Here is a 20,421-nt window from a genome sequence, read left to right as displayed (position 1 = left end):
AGATAGTAGATGCAGCATCTGAGAATGAAACCAGGAAGGCAGCAGTATGTGTGCCAGGAAAAGTGTCTTGTTGGGTGGAAGAAAATATGAAAACTAATAATCTCTCTATAGGAGGTCAAATTATGACCATGTTTTCCAACAAATCCGGACTCCTGAACCTCTTCCATCTCATCTGTCTCCAACAGACAGATGCAAAACAAAAAAAGCAGTGATACCCTGAAGGAAGACATAGAAAGAAAACAGTGAAATCTTACTTTGCAGTAGTTTCTTCATCATATTTTGTTTTCAGATCAAATAGTTCTGTTCTGGTTTTTTCCAAGGCTAAAAGGCATAAACATGAAGCATTACAGCACTGTAACAGCAGTGAAAAGCAAACAGACTACTCAATTTTTTTTTTTATTCAGCCATAAAGCTGTACACCTCTTGATGAAAAATCCTTTGCTTTATCTTTCTACCTAGGCAAACCATTGTAACTTAGAAAAAACATAGCTTTCGATTTTTCACAATTTCTTATAATTCTTTTACATTGCAAAAATTCCCAGTTTCTGCTTAACAAAGCTAGACATTGTTAACTTCTTATTAAGCTGGCTAAACTGCTTATTCATTTGAAGTATTTATTGCCATAATTCAGGGAATAACATTTCTTGTGTTCTCATAGTAAACAAAAACAAATGTGTCCAGACCTGGAATCTTTAAATGTGCAGAGATGAAGAGGAAAATTAATGGCAAGCAAGTCATAGCAACAGGCGAGACACACTGGTAGAAACTGGATTCATACTGAACCCAGACCACTATATATATTTATCATAGTTCAGAAATGTGTGAAACCAGAGCAAAACACAACATGGATGAAAAGTTCCACAGCCTGCTTTAATTGCAGCGATGCTCTAACGCTGTACGTGCTTCGTGCTTGGCCTTGCCCACTGTATTTACCAATAAACTGGCTACAACACAAGCGTTCACTTAAGGTGCTGAAGCCCAAAAGAAGCTCCGATTCACAAAGCACGTTCAGGCTCGGTTGGATCTCTCCGCGCTTGCAAGAGCTGGTTCACACACAGTCCTGACACATGCAATGATCTCTATCCTCTCACCTCCAGCCTGATCATTGGTATAGGTCAGAATAGCGATGCCAAACCTGTTTGCAAAGCTTGAACTTTGTGTTCGGCTTCTTCCAGCTTCGAGGCTGTCGACATCTGTGTCTCCTGAAATTTTCTATAAAGGGAAGAGAAGAGGTGAGAACAGAGCTCGTAATCATGTTAAACAACTTATCTGTATTTTGCGAATTTGGAAGATAGAGTGATTATATGTCTCAACTGTAATCAGACAACTGACAACACCACACAGACTACAAGGTGCTTCAATGGGACCCATAAATCATGTCACATTGCAGTACTGTTCATACTTTGCAGTTCCACTTATTAAAATTTTAACAGTGTAGCCACCTCATAACATAAGCTGTGAATGTTATACAAGAGTTGACTGCTATATAAATGACAACTTTAGTGGAAGGTTTTCTTGAGCATAATTTGTTTTGGAAATGTCACACACATTAAGAAAATTGTCACCAAGCACCCTCTGTTGTACAAAGTTAGTACAAGAAGAATGATACATTTCTATTTTACTGTCATAATGAAGAAATTTGTTGCCATAACTGATAGAGTGAATAGATGCGGCAGCTGTTTCACCATAGCTGTAATGGATGCCAAATGCAGTAATACTATTAGCTACTCTTTAAAAAAACCACGCATGTTTCAAAACAAATCTCACATTGATATTTTCTATATAGCATGAGCAAGCCTTTAATATGCTCACACCACAGGCAGCATTTTCCTGTTTGTGACAGTTATACACGTTTTAACATCATCTGGCCATACAGTCACTACACTCTTTGCTAACAGCTGGACTACAGGATTTATAAAAATCATCTTTGAAAGGGAGTTGCTCCAACATCTCCCAGGAGTCGCTGCTTTTTATGACATTGCTTTTAAGATATTCTGCAGATTTCAGAATTGTGAAACGGCTTATGAAACTACCAGCATCCTACTTGCACTCCATAGGGTGCATAAATTTATTCTCCAACACGGCTGACCAGGTTAATAACTATTAATAGCGAGAAACATGCGTCAGTTCCCTTCATACCAAATTATATACTTTGAGAACTCAAAACCTCTCTTACACACACTTTTATTTGCATTCCACAACTTGCCATTTTATTTTTTTTTAAGCATATCAAATTGCACTTGTTAAAGACACTGCTTACATGCTACTTATCAAAAAGTAATCACAGATATTGATGAATTAAAAAAAACTTTGCATCCACCGGTAGATTCTTTCCACTCAGACCTGACATGTAAACCGAAGGGCTTCCACACTAAGTTGAATATATTATAGCTGCAGTGTTATTGCTCCATGGGAGAAATAAATTCTCAAGGTAGGGCATGCAGCCTGAAAGAAGTCCCTCTTAAGACCCTTGGTCTTGTCCTGCCTGATTTGCCTGCCCACTAACCTACAAGATTCAAACATTCCCTGCTCATTCGCAGAAGACTAGAAATGTATCCAAGATGCTTCCAAAAATCAGTAATAAATAATTAAAATACTTCCTAATTTTGACATGTAGGAATATGCGAACCTTTGCAGGGTAATTCAGGAACACATCCCCTCTCTTAGACATTACCATAGGCGCAGGGGTGATGCATCTTTTACCCGAGCTGTTGGGTACAGCATTTCATCTTAAACAGCTCAGGGTTGTACAGATTGTACAATGGTACTGTGACACACAAAGCGGACACAGCAGACTGAATTACACTGTCGGCTAATGGAGAAAGATTAGTGTCACAAAGGACAATACAGCTAGTGAAGAATAAAAGCAGGTTTGCACCCTTCTGAACATGACGCGCCCCCCCCACGCCCCCAAACACCACTGCAAAGAAACAATCTGTCCTTGTTTTACTTCCGCACTTTCACGATTGTTTTTCTGTGCAAAGTTGAGTATCAAATGATTCCGTGTCAAACACATAAATCACCAGAATCGCTCAATATATGAGCTGTCTCAGTGCACTGAAGAGACAGTCCTGGCTGGAAAGATTAAACAGAAGAATACATCTCTCCTCTACAATACCTACAGATGCACGCATGCACACTCACCTCTCCTTCTCCGCGAAATCATTTTGTAACTTTTGTTCTTTTTCAAGGGCTATATTCTCCGCTTGGTTCTTCAGGGTCTGTTCATATTCTCGGATTTTCTCTTTAAGTGCTTTTATTGTAACCTCTACAGAAAAACAATAGGGAAAGAATGAGTTTACACAGCTCCACGTGGTTCCACAACACAAGGCTTTCTTTACCCTGTAGGCTCAGTGTGTTTTAAACTTTAGCTCTTCAACTCTGACACAAAATCAATGGATATGAGTCCCTTTGGAGACCTTTTACTCCCTAAATGTTAAATTGAACTTTAAGTGTTTAGGTTGAGAAGGATCAATGGAGTTTGCTGGAAAGCAGAACGAAGGTTCCTCTAACATGACTTTAAAAAAAATAAAAAGACAAGGAAAAAAAGTCAATTGTAAAATATAGTATCACCTTATTGACTAGTCTCAAATTAGCTTGCTGCTGAGCGGAGATTAATAAAGTCCCAGTGTAGGCTTAAGTATGCATTTACACATAGGACAGTTAATTCACATAACTGTGCTCACGTAAAAAGAGGCAGTTTTACAATGGTTCATGCACAGATGCAATCTAACACTAATTGAACACATATCTGGGATACAGCTACGTTCTGCTCCACAACTGATGAAAAATATGGCAGTTAAGATTCAACTGCTGTATTAACAGTAGATCAGATTCAACAAACACTCTGGAGCCCTTCACGTTCTAGTTGCTCTAACTGCCTTGTCACCGACACTGGGTTTTATGCACAGGCATTAACTATTGTAACTTTCTGAGTGCACTTGTAGCCTTCCAGGGCATTTGTAGAAACCCTTGTCTCAGATAAAGAAGCTATCTTGCATTTACTGAGCCCGGTAACGGATGAGAGAAGATGCATAAACCCGCAGTTACAGCGCAGCCTCTGATGGACAGCATCTTGTTACGTGCCCTGATCCGTTCCTGCGTGAAAGCCCTTTGATCCCACCCACAGGAAAGGACTGAATCCTTATAGGGCTCCTAAGAGGAAAAGCAGGACATTCACCAGAGTATGCTTTGTAACAATAATGGAATTTGGAAAAAGCGTTAGACTGCCAGAGGACTTGCAGCTAGCAATACACTTCCATGTACTTACAGAGATGCGGTGGTTTAAAGACATCAGCTTATTAACAGATGCCATTAACAATGCTTTAGGAAAAAAGTACCTTTGTGTATGTACCTTTGGACATAAAAAGTTTCTTATTCTGCAGAAACGTCATAGAAACACAAACTCTACTACGAGAAGTGAAGCCTACGGACGTGGGGGAAAAAAAAATCTCAATAATATCACACAAAACCATGCCTAACCCTTTCAAAGTCTAGACTTTTAGACCTGACTAGAGAACTGTAAAGCCAGACAGCAGATAGCTGGTGACAAGGTCCGCTGTCTGGGAATTATACCGAAGGCAGCTTGGGCCACCGTGACCACAAAAAAGGGGGGAGAAGAGTGGTAAAAATGATTGCCAGCAAACCAGCTACTTTTGAATGAAGGAGCGGGATTTTGCTAGCCATGCAAAAATCAGATGAGGCTCATTACTGAGTAACAGGCCATGAAAAGGATGTGTCACATTTTTTTTTTTTTAAGCAAAGGGAAATTCTTCTCTGAGACCCAGGAAGTAATACAAATTCTGATCTTTTCCTGAACAAGCAAATGATGCTCCTTCACACGGACAAAAGGATGCTCATTCGTACGTACAAAGGATATACTCCTTGTACTGGAGACACCTTTGCTTCAGGTATTTTCATACATAAAGCTGCAGAAGTATTCAGGTATCTGGAAAAGCACAGAGTTAAATAGTCTCATGGAAATGCATATAGTTGCATCTTGACATGGTTTTAATGTTTCATTTTAAAAGGAAACAAAACTACAAAAATGAATGCCAGAAGCGCACAAATATGGGAAAAAATTATGACTTTTGTGACAAAATCTGTTTTTACCTTTAGGCACCTAGCAATAGATGTGTTGGGCAGGCACAGCTTAGTCCTTGACATTGCTCGAAGAACTAAGTGTCGTCTTTACTGTTCAGGTCAGCTAAAGCTTGTTAGCCACTGCCATTCATACCAGTTTTGGGAGAAGTTCTTACAGGCACCATATAGCTTTCACACAGCCCTCCAAACAAAGAGATTAACTGATCAAAGCACCCTTAGCTAACAACAGGCTTTTCCCTGGACATCTTATTAATCCCTGTTTGAAACAGAGTGTAAAACTATTGCACTGGAGTGAAAAGCCACGCAAAGACTACAGTGGCAATACAGAAAGGAAGTTAGTGCACACTGGGGAAAATGAAAAATGCCAGTTTACGAGCGATGGCAGCAAAAAAACTCTGGAAGTCGAGATCTTTTCCACTTTCTGGGATGAACCCCTATGTCATGCCTGGATGTACAGGGTGCACAGCCTCAGGAAAACTCTGCACAGTCAGCTGCAGTTATTATGCATTTCCAGCAAAAATACTGTCGGGCTTAGAGCATTACGGATCCCATATGACATCTTTTGCAGTCCAGACTGAATCTGTGTGTGCTGACACCTGTCCTCTCCATAGGTCACACCCTCTATGTTAAAACAAAAATCTATAACTGCATATATGCTCCTTATGCTGAAAATGAGATGTAACAGAACCAACTTAGTTGCTAATGTAGCTTTCCAATGTCACCCACTTGGGTGCAACAGTTCCACAGTATTAAAAAAACAAAACAAAACAAAACATTTTCCCAAATGCCTTGACAATTTGCCTTTCCACCAACCAGAACTGAGTATTAAACATGGAAATGAAAAGTCCCATGTATAGGCAAGCAGGTGTAAAACTGAGCAAATCTTCCTTCCTAGTGCAGGGAACTCTCTTCTGAATCACAAGAAACTTGAACAGTCTTAAACACAACAGGCTTTAAATCTCATTGAGATTTTCATGTTTTTTCATGTACTCTGGTCTCATTAAAACTTACTTAAATAATTAAACAGTATTAGCTAGTATTTCCATTGCTCTGTGGATAGTCTCTAGAGTAAATATAAACCATGTATGCTGAATGTACTCCAGTAACACATTTCATATTTATACAAGGAAAAACAAAGTACCGAAAAAGTTCCATTTTGTACATATTTGTACATGAGTACAAAATACTGGATTTGTGCGTGTGTCTGTGTAAAAGGTATGGGCTACACGCACCCGCACACACATTCAGATTGATGCCAGCAGTAGCACCATCTCTTATAAAACGTCTACATATAACTTCAGTTAGGGGTGCAATTTTCAGGTAGCGCTGAAGGCTACAACCGAATACGCAGAATAACAGCTCCATTCTCTGACTTGGTGCTACAGAAGATGAAACTTTTAAAGAAATCCAAAGAGCCTACCCAAAGTCATACCTATACGCATAAATACAGAAGTGGCTATAATAGACGATAACACTTTCTTTACTGAATTTCAATGCTACTGTCAACCCTACCCATAAGAAATAAAACTTAATTTAATCCCAGTCTTCAAATCTCAGTATGCATTAGAAGCTGATAAAAGAATACGTTTGCAACCTACCCTGATTTTTCACCTCAGCGAATTCTTTATTGTATTCCTCTAGAGTCTCCCTAAGTTTCTGGTTCTCTGTTTCAATATCGTGCATACGTTGAACCTTCAGCTGAAGCTGCTGTCCTAAATCCAAGGCTGGAACCGGATCTGAAAAAGAAACAGTAAAATAAAATGTAAGATAACAGGAACCCTTCTGCAACTCAAGCAGTTCAGAGCACGAGGGTCCTTTTTTCTCTATTAATAGCAATTTTCAGTGCCAGTAAGGCCCTACTTTGAGTTATTATTCCTATATGTTCCTCACCTCCTATCCTGCGAACTTTAAAAAACAGAGATAGTTCATTGTATCTATGTTACCCCTTAAACTGGGGCATGCCTTCTTCATCCCGGCGTTAATCCACAGGGCAGCATCCCTGGGTGCAGACTGTCATGATACGAAGGCGCGGGCTAGTCTTAAGTTTTAATTTTTTGTTTGCAAAATGAGAATTTTTGGGTAAAAAGCAACCAAACTGCACAGCTCACTGACAGCTCGTGTCCCTCACATACCTCTGCTTCTGCGGGAGTGAATTTCTGAAGCAAATTGTGCCCTCCTGCACAGCTGAGCTCAAAAAAGGTTATCTGATCACGGAGATCTGAGCTATACTTATTCTAGCGGACAGATCAATAATAATCAGAAATATTGTGTGGATGTAATTAATTCCACGAACCTTGGGTTTTGTGACTCTTGTTCCCTCTTTTTCTTATACTACCCATCGAACAGAAATTAGAAATTATTTCGAATGTCCTCTCAGTATGAACTCTCTGATGTTCGTCCCCTTCTGCTAAGGAGAGTCCTTAGCACACACCTGACGTGTGCATGCGTGATTTATTCTGGGACTTCTTCCCTGTCAGAATAGGAAAACGCTGGAGTCCGATGGACTTATAAAAGATTATTGAATATATTTCTGTTATGGGCGCCAGCATCTCTTGTGAAATGGCTGCAAAGATTTAGTCTCCTGTTGAGGAATGCTAAACACCAAACTCAGTGGATCAACAACAGTATATATTAGGGAGTTCACTTAATTTTCAACCACCACAGTCATTAATTTTTCAGACCACCCTCAGTCTCTGGAAACACATAATAAGTCTATTGTACCTCTGTTAACACATTAAGCATGAGCCTGTGTGTTTTTTCAATATGCCAGCGTTGTTTCATAGTTTATAAAAGAATAGTACTGGGTTATGTTGAGCTCAGAGCCATTATAAGTAGCAGCCTGCTGCATTTTGTTACTTTGGTTCTTCAACAGCTTATGGCATTACCCTGTTCATAATACAAAATCTAGGTTGCTTGTCATCTGTTCTCTGTACATACATAGTTTATGACTACATAGCTTTTTCATTTATGCTTTTTAGGCCAAATACTTTGCGTTATTATTATCTGTATTAAAATATTTATAATAAATCAAACTTAAAATGTTATTGTGGCAGAGACAGGGGCTACAGGTAAGGAATTAAATATAAAGTTTAAGTCACAGCAGTAGCACGAGTTAAAAGCGCTGCAATATTTATGTACGGTCCAATTAAGGTACGGGCTGTCACAACATCACCCTTCTCCCCTGTAGGTCTGCCGACCTTTATCTGGAATGACTGTTTTGTCACACTTCTCCAGCTCAGCATCCCTCTGAAAGAGCTAGCCCAGGACATTCATCTGCTGAACATAAAGAACGGCTGGATTGTCTCAGTCTAGCTGTGTCTTAAATTGTTACAGGAACCACAAAACCTATCAGGCAGGGATCTTAAGCTTCAGCTATGATATTACGGTAAAATAATGTTACAGTGCCACAATGAAAGAAACTGAATTTTACAAAATTGTGGGTGCACTTTTTCCCCCCTCGTTTTAACATGCCCGTTGTAAAAAGCCAGGACACCCACAAGAGGTATTTTGCTCCGAATACACAGGGCTTTTTATATTTAAATCCGTAAAGAATTAGAAGACAAAAATAACATGGGCATTATAAAGTGAATAATGACTAAACCTTTAGTCAAATTTGCAATCCCTGAGCAGCTTTATGTACAAAATGAAAATGCTTGCAATCTCATAATTATTCATCAGGACATGTATATTTAATTTAGCTCTATTAAAGGTTAATGTTCAAGTAGCAAAACAGTGGCAGAACAAACAAAATGTAAAAACAGTCTCTGTGCATTAAACTTCAAACTTTAGTAGAGCCTATTTGAAGAACTAATGGCCTGCAGCCACTAAATACTGCTTAAGGACATGTAAAAAACACCCCATGACTGAAGCACCTCTTAGACTTAACTTTTATAAACTGCATTAAAGAAAACTAATCATTGCATAACAATAAAATGACCAAGACATTTTGGGCAGAAAGACAAATACTTCATTTCTCATGGCAAGCCCCAACATGCTCTTTAATCTCAAAAAACCTAAAACCCCATGATTTCTGAAGTATTTAGAAACACCAATTAATCTGAAACAAGGATAAACCTTACGGTCAGAACAACTTTTTTCTTACCTGAGCAGATTTAAAAATAAATAGAAATACTCTCTTTTTCCCAACACATGCATGCATGAAAAAGCATACCTTTTTATATTAACCAGACTTACAAAGTATGTTTCATGTCATTTAACAGGAGGTCACTGAATTTTTAAACAAGCAATGGACCAAAACTTTCAATTCATTACACAAACAACAGGCATATGCATTTCAAAAAAATCAAGTGGTACTGGTTTATGGAGAGAAGCAAAGAAGGAAATGCCTTTTCTGTAATCTGTAAAAGAGACAAATCATCTCACTTAACCCTTAAATGTGGAAAACTCATCACAAATTATTCTTTTTTGGTTTGAATCTTTTCTAGCTTGCAAAAGTTCAGAATCCCGGCCAGGCACAAGATAAATAAGAAATGAGAAAATTGGTAAAAGGAATCTGCTCATCCAGAAGTTTAAAAAGTGTTTAGCAAGATCATTATTGCCCATGAGTAAACTGAGATGTCTATTTTTATACTAAACTTAGCATAAACTTCCTATTCTGTTCTACTTTCCTAATCCACTTGTTGCACCCCATACCCACAAAGAAGCCCTTTGCATCACGCGTCTGTAGGCAGCCCAGCATGTCTGGGGGTCCAACCCCCGACAAGGCTTCCTCCACGCCACCATACGAGAAATAATCACTGCCGTATTTTAAAACCAGCACCTGCAAAGCCTGTTCCTGCCTTTAGTTCCCACTGGATTGCCCTTGTGGTACCGTTCCACAAGCAGCTCCCCGAGCGCGGCCCTGTGCTCACCACTGTGACACACCACGCCGGTCCCCGTGCAGACGAGCTTCTGTCCTCATCAAGGAGGTGGATGGACACGTCTCAATGAACACAGACGTGAAAAAAAATTAATGTTACAAATGTAACATTATTTTTATAGCAGTTAATAACTTCGCATCAAACAAGCTCATGCAGCGCAGCTGCAGTAACACCTCTCAGGCTATTCTCACACCACGTACGTGCCCTGATGATGAATCTTTTTTGAACAGCAGCGTGAGAGAAGCGATTTTTTTGGCGCTGCCGTGTATGCATGTAAACTACATATTTTACCAACAATTTTAAAGACTGATCTGGCCAAAACAGCGCATTACACCACTAGCTAGAGGCAGCACCTCACCACCCGCGACCCCACGCTGCTCAGCCCAAACCCGGCCTCAACCCAGGAGATAAACCAGGACTATCGATGACGAGCGGAATTTCCAAAGTGAGTTTCGTTTAAAAAAAAAAAAGCCCATTCGTCCCTCATCCTGCGAGCTGGAAAAAAGACACAGATCTTAATAATTCAATCTAAGTGTTTACACAAAGAGCACTGTGGGTACCCTCGCCCTCCCCTGTCATTAGGCAGAAATGAATGCACCCCCTTGTGCGCGCTGCGCCCGCAATGACATCACGCTCCTGCCTGCGTTACTTTTCGCCAGGGCACTCTAGGCTAATGTAATCATACGATTACATAATTAACCCAGCTGTCTCATTAAGAAAATCAACTGGAATTCAGGGCATAATTAGTCATACAGCAATTAGCATGCTGATGAGCAACTGATGAAAAGCTGTCTCGATACGGAGTACGCTGGGACCACCCTCCTTATTTAAGAAGAGGGGGAAAGGCCCACCTCAGCTCCAGGAAAACGAGCTCTGCCGGGGCAGTCAGCCTTCAGAGCCCTCGGCCGCAGCGGCTTCTGTCGCGGGCGGTCGCCCCCGAGGAGATCAGCCTCCCTCCGGCCGCCGTTTGAACCCGGTAGCCGGCACAGGAGGCTGAGGGAGGGATGGGCCGCGGGAGGGACATTTGCCAAACGAAGTGGAAAAACTATGTCACTCTCTAAGCGTCCAGTGCACAGAGCACTGTGGCCAACTGCCCCCTCTCTCCAAATACGCGCATGTGTCATTTTCCAAGAGCAGCGCTGCGCCGCGCAGCTCCGCGGGAAGGCTCTCTGAGGAAGGCGCCCGCGAACCCCGGCGGCAGCCGCCGCTGACCCGCGGGCCGCTGGCCGGGTACCGGCGGGGCGCGGGGGCGGCGGCGGGGCAGCCCGGAGCCGGCGGCGGGCACCGGGCGGGGGGAGAGCGGCAATGCGCGGCCTGGATCGCGCGGGGCGGATCGGGAGGCAGCCCCGCGCCCGCGGCCGGCAGCTGAGGGGGCGGCTGGTGCCGCGCGGGGCGGAGGCCGCTCCCGCCTTCCGCAGCCAGGGCCTGGCCGGGCGCGGCGCGGCGCGACGCTTGCGAAGGGGCCGGCTGCTGCGAAGGCTCTGCCCGGCCCGGGGCCGGCCGGCCGGCTCCTCCGCTGGTCTGCAACGTGCCTTCAGCTGGTACCTTCACACGGAGCCCCTGAAGAGGCTTTTCCAAAACAAAGGGCTTTTCCTAAGTCCCCTCCTCCCTCTTCCTCACAGGGCTCTAACGCTGGAAACGTTAAGAAAGCAAGTTACGAAACAGGGGCAATTAATATTTTACATCACTGGAAATGTGTTTCCTAATGTTCTGATCTAAAAATACTTCATCGAAGGCAATGCCTTTCTTTCAACAAGACACTATTTCTGTTGCCTGAACCGCACTGTAAGCAAAGCTTTCCCAGCGATGGCTCACAAGAAACGCCCACTCAAAACCATGAGGGGAAAAAACCCAAATTCCTCCTTCACACGACTTTATTAGCGTGATTTGACTTTTTTAGAAAAGCCAGAAGTTCGGCTCTGCTGTCACAGTACTTCCGTCAGGGCGTAAAAGAAGTTTTTGACTCCCTAAACGCATCGCCGCTCAGCCCTGCCGCTGCTCTCTGCAAGGAACGTGTCTTGGGGAGGCCGGGCTCCGGTTTGCAGGCAGGAAGGGCAGGAAGAAGCTCTATTAGCTTTTGATGCAGTAAGTGCTTTCTTGGGAGGCTGCGTATCTGAAAATAACCTGAAAATGTGTTTTAGAAAAAATAATAATTACATTGTAGCTTTTGAATATTCAAACACCTCACAGCATACTTAATTAATTCATTAATTATTCCCCAGAAATTTCAGGGGTAAATTGAAATAGCCTAGAGAGACTGAGACAAAGATTTCACGGAATAAATGATAGCTTTCCTCCTTTTCCCCTATGACTCTGGTAGCCCAGGGACAGAAGAGTTATAGCCGTAATTCCGTTTGAAACAAAGCTCATCATCTCTCCAACTCCTCACTTCATAATAAACATGAAAAGGTTCTTCCTTCAATCAAGAATTATACATATTTTCTTACTCCCCCATCCCACAGGACTGGGACCTCTCTCTTCTCCCCCCCCCTCCTTTTTTTACAGCGTTCTCCTCACCCTCCTGCTGTCAGAGCATTTTGTAAGGGCTGTACCAGGGAATTCAAAGTGTTCACAAGAGGGTGAAGGGACTCTCATTTTCCTTACCAGCAAAAAAGCAGAATCCCAAATTCTACCGGCCCCTGAAAGCAGTAAAGCAGCAAAGCAATCCTGACACAACCCCTCTGTATGGGTACAGGGGAAGTCACAGCAAATGGGCGCCCTTCCTCCACATTAATCACGACAAAAGTTCTCCATGGCAGCACTCTCCAATGCTTGCGGGGTTAAGTGACACAATGCGAGACAGTATACAGCCAATTCGACCACAATCATATAGATCCCTTTGCCAGAATGTGGTTCTTGGATCTTGTGGGCTATTATTTAAAAACATTCTTTATTCATCTACCAATTCTAGAACGGTTACTGCCGGAAAGATGCTCTGGTCCTGCCCCAGATTATGAGATGCATCTCTACTCTAGTATCCAAAAAAGTCATATAACGCAAAGTAAATGATTGACTCCATAATGAATTATGTCGCAGTTCCCTGTATTTTCAAAGGAGTTACCATGAAAAAATCCTCAGAAAAGTTTTTAATATTAAATTGGAGTATGCATAATAGGTGACACAATATTTTATGGCACTATGTCAGCCAAAAAAGGGCCTAATGAGTTACAAGAGAAACCACTGTAACTGAAAATGCTCCAATTTGATCGTTAATATTCTAGTAATGGCTGAAGACATTGGAATTTACTGCTCGCACACTGAGCTCAGTGCAAAGCAAAGGACAGTTACAGAAAATCGCTTGTACTCTAAGTTTCATTTCTCCTACTTGCAGATTATAAAAAGAAAAAAGAACCTTCCACTATGTTTGAAAGCATTTCTGCCACAGTCATCCCTTCTTTCTCCTAAAAGGTTCTGAACAGACTTAGCACTAAACCCTCCAAAAGCTGGGGTTTATCCTAATTCCAGTTCACATTCCTGCAACCGAGAAAGGGAAAGTCCAATATTCCCCATCACAACCACAGCCTGCCTCTTTTGCTCCAAGTACACAGCACTGCCCCAGTCGCCGGGGCTAGGGCTGCTCTAACCCCGCTCCCTGAAGCAACAGCTTTCAAAGGGTGCTGCAGTTACAGGCTCCAGGTGAACGCAACCAGTGCCTGCAGGAGTATCTTCTCTCTTATACTGCACATTCTGCCTGCTTCTATTCATTGCATCCTTCCCCTTATCTGCACCTCCCCTCTTCCTTCCGTGCCTCCAGCCTACCAAGTAAAATAGGGCTTGACAACCATACAATAAATTTTTTAAAGTGTATGCTTTAGGGATAGTTCTTCCTTCGAATATTTATTCCAGCTTTTACAAAGGAATTTATCCAATTATTAATTCAACAAGAAAACCGAGAGAAAAAAGTATGTGATCAGACAAGCCCAATTTCAAGCCACATATGCAGGTAACAGAGCTATTTTTAGTTATTTTGACATCAGTTTCAAAACATAAGGATAAAGTGAATGAATACTGGAGATGAGAACTGGCCAGGACCTTGTGCTTCATCTGAAAATAACTACGTAATGCTACCAGTATGTCCTACCATTCATCCAGTACAGATCCAAAATTCTATTTTATGCAGTGTCTCTGAATTCAAACCCCAGAGGGAAGGAGGCTGAAGTGATTACTAGCTACTTCTACATTCCTCAGCGCTGGACTACCCGAAGGCTGGAGCAGCATCCCAGGTGATTCAGACCGTTCTGGAAAATAAAACAGTAGCGGCCACTGACCCTACCAAAACGCTGCCCAAAATCTCCCGCCTGCAGCCTGGACTTTAAACTGTCCCTCTCACCCCTACCTCGGGCGTTTCTTGTGCGAAGGTTTGCAGAACAGTTTGGGGAAAATCACCAACGTCTACAGTCCCTAATTTTTTACTGTACAGACTTCTCTTCCAGACCCAGCTTCCAGAACTGGGGCATTTTTCACATGTTTATGCAACTCTGTTTTTTTACCTGGTCTAAACGTGCTGCTGAAGCATCAAGGATTTTGTCTTCAGATGGGATACAGTCACAAGTTAAATCACTGCCTGCAGCCACAGGGCTTTATCGTTTTTCACTCTCTCAAGTATTAACTATGCTCAATATTCTGCTTAATTTTATCAGATTTTCAAGCATGTTTAGAAAGATACCCTATTGCTCTGTTTGAGGGGGTGTCTGCGCTCTGTTGTCCATGAGCAAGTTCATTTTGCTTCCTTTCCTCCTAAGACTACTCACTGTAATACTGTTTTCTTTTCCCTCTAAGGTTGAGAAAAGGCACATGTTACAAATATTCATTTCCCTTGTAAAGTTAGGGGTAGCAAAAATATAAGCCTTTTCATTTTATGTGTCTATCTTCAATGTTACTCAAATATATTTTATTTGGAAAGGGGTGACCATTTTGACACATATTATTAACAAACCAGGAACTGCTTAAAATTTTTCACACTGTTTGTAATGACACCAAAAGTTTCTCAAAAATTGTCTGTGCTGATCAGTCTTGATATACCACAAACTCAGGGTATACTATAACCTGATCTTGCTCTTCAGACAGTTTTGCCCAACAGTTAACAATTAGCCCAATGAAGAGTGCTCCGAGTATTAACTTTTTCAAACTATGTTTTTAGTATCCTAGTTCGGGATATGCCTAACACAGTCCCTTGGAGTGAACCTCTTTTCCTTTTCCCCTCCTTACGTCTCCCCTAAATTTACATTCAACCAGCTCTTCCCTACCAGCACAAAAGGCTGGGTGTGCTTACGTTGCCATTTCAGCACATCATGCAACTTCTGGGTCACCTGGGTATGAAAAGTCTATACAGACTTTCCGCTGTCAGGGCTGGCATTAACCTTTATGCTTTCTGCTTAACATTACGCTTTACAAAAAAATCCAAACACGTCACATAACGTATATAAATACAACAACTTCATACACATTTATCACCTCCAACATAAGCAGCAGATAGTTTTTTGGGGCGGGCGTGGGGGGGGAATCAAACCTGTTTTTCTCTTGTATTGCCTTTAACCTCGGAACATTGATCAAATACACTTTAAATGGAAGTCTTCTCTTAGCCCAAACAGCCATGTAAGTCTGGAGAGTGTTGCTAAGTTCTAAATAATCACAAGCCACCAGAGAGATAGCAGTAAGCACTGCATCTCACACTGCTGCTAGCATGGGCTCCGTGGTGAAGGAATGAAGTTCTGTTTGTGGGTGAGAAACAAACTTCCACTTCTGCCTTTCGAAGTAATTCTTCCCTAACACTTATTTTGTGCTTTACTGATTACTTATTTCAAAAGAAGTTTGCATTTCCTCAGCTAAATCATTCCTTGGAAAAAGAAAGCCCTATGTAGGGCAGTATGAATTTGCAAGGCTGAACTGTGATTGTATGTAAACAAAAATACTACATGTAATGATGAGTGTGTGGAAAACTCCCTCGGAATGAGCCTGCTCCTCCTTGAAACCCCTTAGTAAGATACAGCCCGCATGGCAGGGTGTGCAATTTATGATGGCAAGGAGTAAGGGAAAGATACAATTTCCAATTCAGCTATCTTTCACTGTTACTGCTTTTAATTGTTTGACAGGGCACATTAGGGGAAAAAAAAAAAAAAAAGAAAAATTTCTTCTTTCTACCCTCTCTGTTATTTTATGCTTTCCTTAGACAGCAGATCCTCTGAGCTAAAAAAAAAAACAAAACACATCACGCACATTATATAGCACCAAACTTATGGCAAATCTGATCACAACAGAGACCTGTGAAGAGTCTCCAATAGAACTACACATACATCCCCTTTCACACTGTAAGAGTCATTTAGTTTCTTGCTGAGAAAATTCCCATTAAGCAGAACCGAATACCATTTATGGCTCAACCCTAGACAGCTGCACAGTCCCCACCAAACCGAGAGCAAATATTTTGCATTAACCTACCCTGATTCTCAAACATGTATACGCTGAAAAAGCACCACGCTTTTTCCTTTCTATTCGTACGGGGTATAACCGAGACACAATACTGAGCCTCAAGCAGAAAGGCATTACGGAGGAGCGCGAGAGGGTTAGGACTAGGTCTCAGCAAAGCGGAGCGCAGGAGGGGAAGCAGCCGCGGTGCGTGCGGAGGAGCGGCGGCGAGCACGGGGTGCCGGAGCACGGCCAGGGCTGGTCCTACTGCGCCCACAGCCCAGGCACGCCCAATTTCCCCTGGAGTACAGAGAGAAACGGGAAGGAGACGAACTTTCAGGTACTCCCCTTTGGTGGCAAACTCTTAGCAGTATTGTAAAAGATAGACAGTCAGCTTTTATAGGAAAACAGCCACCGAACCCAAATTCGGTTTAATCGTTGCCACATCAAGATAGCAGATTTTCTGTTCAAAGGCAGTATTCTTTCTTCTTTGCCTACACAAAGCCGCGCTTAGCAGGAGCAATACTGAAAACCAAGCAAATCCAACTGTGGCATTGTGCAGTAATTGCACAGTAATAAAGACACAGCATAAAGTGAAACTCTATTTAACCAGTTTATCCAGATACTGTCATCTGGCATTCACTCTGGGTCTCCACATTTTAACTTTTACTTGAAAATTACAGCGAAGTTTTGTTAAAAAAAAAAAAAAAAAGTAGTGAACACCGTTCCTTTTTAAAAGAAAAATATTTAAATTGTAGTATTTTTAATGCTTAATATTTTTCTTTTAAAGCTTTAGAAAAACAGTGTTATGAATATACTGTTTCTGCAAGGCAACCCCGCTCCTTCAAACACACAACAGGGCTCCAATTTCACTTGAAGTGTTTGCAAGATTAAGACCCTAAAGGCCAAGGGTGCTAACATAATACACTTAATTTTATAAAACTAGAGAGAAAGAAATCTTGTACAGATGGAAGAAAGCTTCCTCAAAATACAGACCCAACCTCCATTTACTTCAAAATAAATATATTCACATTATTTTTAAAGGTAAGTTGTGACAACCTTGTTGATTAGTGCAATTCATGTGGCAGCGTTCACTTTTCTCTAGCTCTCTACTGCATACTGAAAATAAGGCAATTAAATGAGAAAATTAATTCCATTAATTAAAAATGTTCAGTCTCAAGCAAGACAGAATGATCTGAGTGAGAATTATCGTGGTGTAAGTGTACATAAATGTTTTCCTTGACATGTACTTTCGTTTAGGAAGGATAAATTTTGCAGCACAAACCAATGATAATGCTATTTTAACAGTATCATAAAGCTGGAGAGAGCTATGAAAAGGTCTGGTTTATCTTTTAAAGAGAAAACCCCTGATGTATATAGGAAAATTTACAAGTAAAATACCACCCTTCCCACAAATTCCTTACTGGTGAGCCTGAGTGAAAACTCTGGTCAAGTCAGGAAAGAAAATCATTAAACTCAGCTGAATCCATAAAGCACCGTAGCTGGAGTTTCAATACAGATCATTTTATAGTAAAATTAAAATAGAAGCCCTTTTTAATTATATAAAGTGTGCACATTATTACTGAGGAGAGGAATACATGCCTTCCTCAAGAACCATAAAATCGGCTGCTGGGAATTAGACTTCAGCTGCAATTATTATATGGTCCTATAAAGGATATTGAAAGTCTGATAAAATTGCACCCTTGTCATGTAACAGTGATGCTTAATGCTAAATAACCACTCCGCAGCATTCCAGTCATAGCTTTCTCCAAACATCATAGCCCCTTCTCACACTGAAAAGAAAACATAGCTGGATTTTGGAGCTAAAAGTATACCTAAATATTTGAAATACCAAATGGACAGGACAAAAGATATGTAAAGCCACACAGAGGCAAAACAACACATGTGATAAATGAATACTGATGGTCTTTTATAAAGGAAAGCCCTCCATGGATCCATACCCAACGTGAAAGACTACATAGGATGAGAAGGAAATAAAAAAACCCCATACAATGGAACGAGCCCCTAACTGCATACGCCTAACTCAGCCCCACCACGTCCTGACGAATACCAGTGCCATACACTCCTAATGGCTGTTTTCCTTTTCGTTGCAGTATGTGTTGTAAACAGTGAGTATTTGTTACGCCTGCAGACAGCTACAGGAGACTGGCCGGACTTCTGCTCCAGAACCCGGAATTTGCTTTTAGCAACACCAGTACGCTCCTCGTGTGCCTCTCAGGTTTTAGTCCCATGCTCTATCTGCAGGCCTATAGATATTTCTAATCCCACAGACTCCATCGTACTCACAACTTTGCCAGGCCGAAATTTTTACATGTAGTAAGAATATCAAAGAAATATTTCTCTGACACATAACATAAGGCATGCGCAGGGGAAGGCTGGACAAGAGAGAGATGTGGAGTGTGGAAGAAGGGGTGTAAATTTTGCTCTTGCAAATGAAGGAGAAAATTCTTTCTCCTACAAAGAAGCACTGACAAAGTCCCTCACCATTCAGATCCTACAGCATGGGTGGGATATATGTCCAGCCTTCTCCGTAAGGCTTCGGTCTGACTCTGCTGTTCAAATCCCAGCACCTGTGACAATGCCAGGCTTCAGAAAAAAAGCTTCTGCACAAGAGCATGCAAAGGATCCCACACAGCTCTTGTTTGACACGACTACTCAGTTGTGAAAAAAACCAGACCATTAGAAATCAAACCTACTTGCCTCCCAAATGATGGCAGGGAACAAGCACCCTGGGCTGCGTTAGTATGGGGATGGAGGGGCTACAGCCTCTCTCCTTAGCACTGGATGGTGGACTTGCAGGCTGCAGGTACGTCGGGTGCGTTTTCACAGAGGGGTTTCCTTTACCAAACAGAGCTGTGAGAGCCCGTCCCATGCCCGTGCTGCTCGTGCCAGGGCAAACTGCCCGCACCCTGTGAGCAACGGTCAGGAGCCTCTCTTGAGTTACCCACGTCTTCCCACGGCACGAGCAGACGTGCAAAGGAAGCTGTTCACCTATGGAATGTTACTAAGGCTATGAGCAGGAAACAAGTAAGTGAAAACTCACAGACCACAGCTGATGAACCTAAAAACCAGCATTTCTGAGGCAACTGTGGTCTAGGATGAGCATGATAAGTCCCTGCAGCTCCCTACCGATGCCGCACCAGCAGGTCCTGGTCACTGGGCACTAATAGACTATAAACGTGAAAGCATAAAAACATGTGTATGTTAGCTCTCACCGAGCATCTGAAAAACACTGACCTTTTAACCAGTTAACTGTAAACAAAACAATAAAAAATTACTTTTCATTTGAAGCTTGCATGAAATATGTTCCTTAAAAGGTAAAGCAAGTAAAAACTAGGGTGCACTTCGCAATAAGGCCTTACAAGTCCTTAGAAGTATTAATTATACCTCAAAACCTCTCTTGAGGTAAGTATTTTGAATATTATATACAATGTCAACATTTTCGAAAAGTATAAAATCATACACACACACTGTCATATGCCAACAGCTCAGTCAGGCCAAGATTTGGAAGTGGAGACTTGCCCCTCTCATCTTGGGGTACAGTTGCAAAAAGAAAAATCTGTTCAGCCAGTATTTATCTACTACTGGGGAAAACAAAAAAATCAACTCCCAAAATATAAAAAGAAATTAATTGGAAACTTCTGATGCCAAACATAAAGGAAAGTTGAAAACAGATACATTAAAGGCCTTTGAAAAAAATTTATGATCACACTTACACTGAACAGAATTGAAATTTGGTAGTAATTTACTTTTCAGTAAGGCTTTTTTTTGGGGGGGGGGAAGTATGAAAAATTTTCTCTGTCCTTTAAAAGTACAAATGTTGCTGCTTCTTGATGAAGCTTCAGGATGTATCTTTGTTAAAAATGTCTGAACCCCCTAATAAACAAATTCCTGAGAATCACACAATATTGTAATAATATAAAATGATTCATACAAACATTAAAATGTAAATACAATGAACAGTTTTAAGAGAAGTCATGAAATGTGCCGTAGTTGTAGTTCTTTCCATTAGAAA

General features: G+C 41.5%; 1 protein-coding gene across 6 annotated transcripts in view; it reads right to left on the bottom strand.

Annotated features, from left to right (window-relative positions):
• The window catches only part of CUX1 (cut like homeobox 1), a 285,116-nt gene that overhangs the window by 135,859 nt on the left and 128,836 nt on the right, over positions 1–20,421 (bottom strand). For 5 of the 6 annotated variants that reach the window (XM_059829439.1, XM_059829440.1, XM_059829441.1 and 2 more), the window contains 4 exons: positions 6,702–6,839; positions 3,145–3,268; positions 1,136–1,212; positions 255–321 (listed from right to left, as the gene is read on the bottom strand). In XM_059829439.1, the coding sequence (XP_059685422.1) occupies positions 255–321; positions 1,136–1,212; positions 3,145–3,268; positions 6,702–6,839 (406 nt within the window). The remainder of the gene's footprint in view (positions 1–254; positions 322–1,135; positions 1,213–3,144; positions 3,269–6,701; positions 6,840–20,421) is intronic. The other variant, XM_059829443.1, reaches the window with a different exon arrangement.

The sequence above is a fragment of the Gavia stellata genome, chromosome 25 (assembly GCF_030936135.1).
Source record: "Gavia stellata isolate bGavSte3 chromosome 25, bGavSte3.hap2, whole genome shotgun sequence".
In the NCBI taxonomy this organism is placed as follows: domain Eukaryota; kingdom Metazoa; phylum Chordata; class Aves; order Gaviiformes; family Gaviidae; genus Gavia; species Gavia stellata.
Note: the sequence above shows the minus strand (reverse complement) of the source record. Positions and strands in the feature narration are given on the sequence as shown.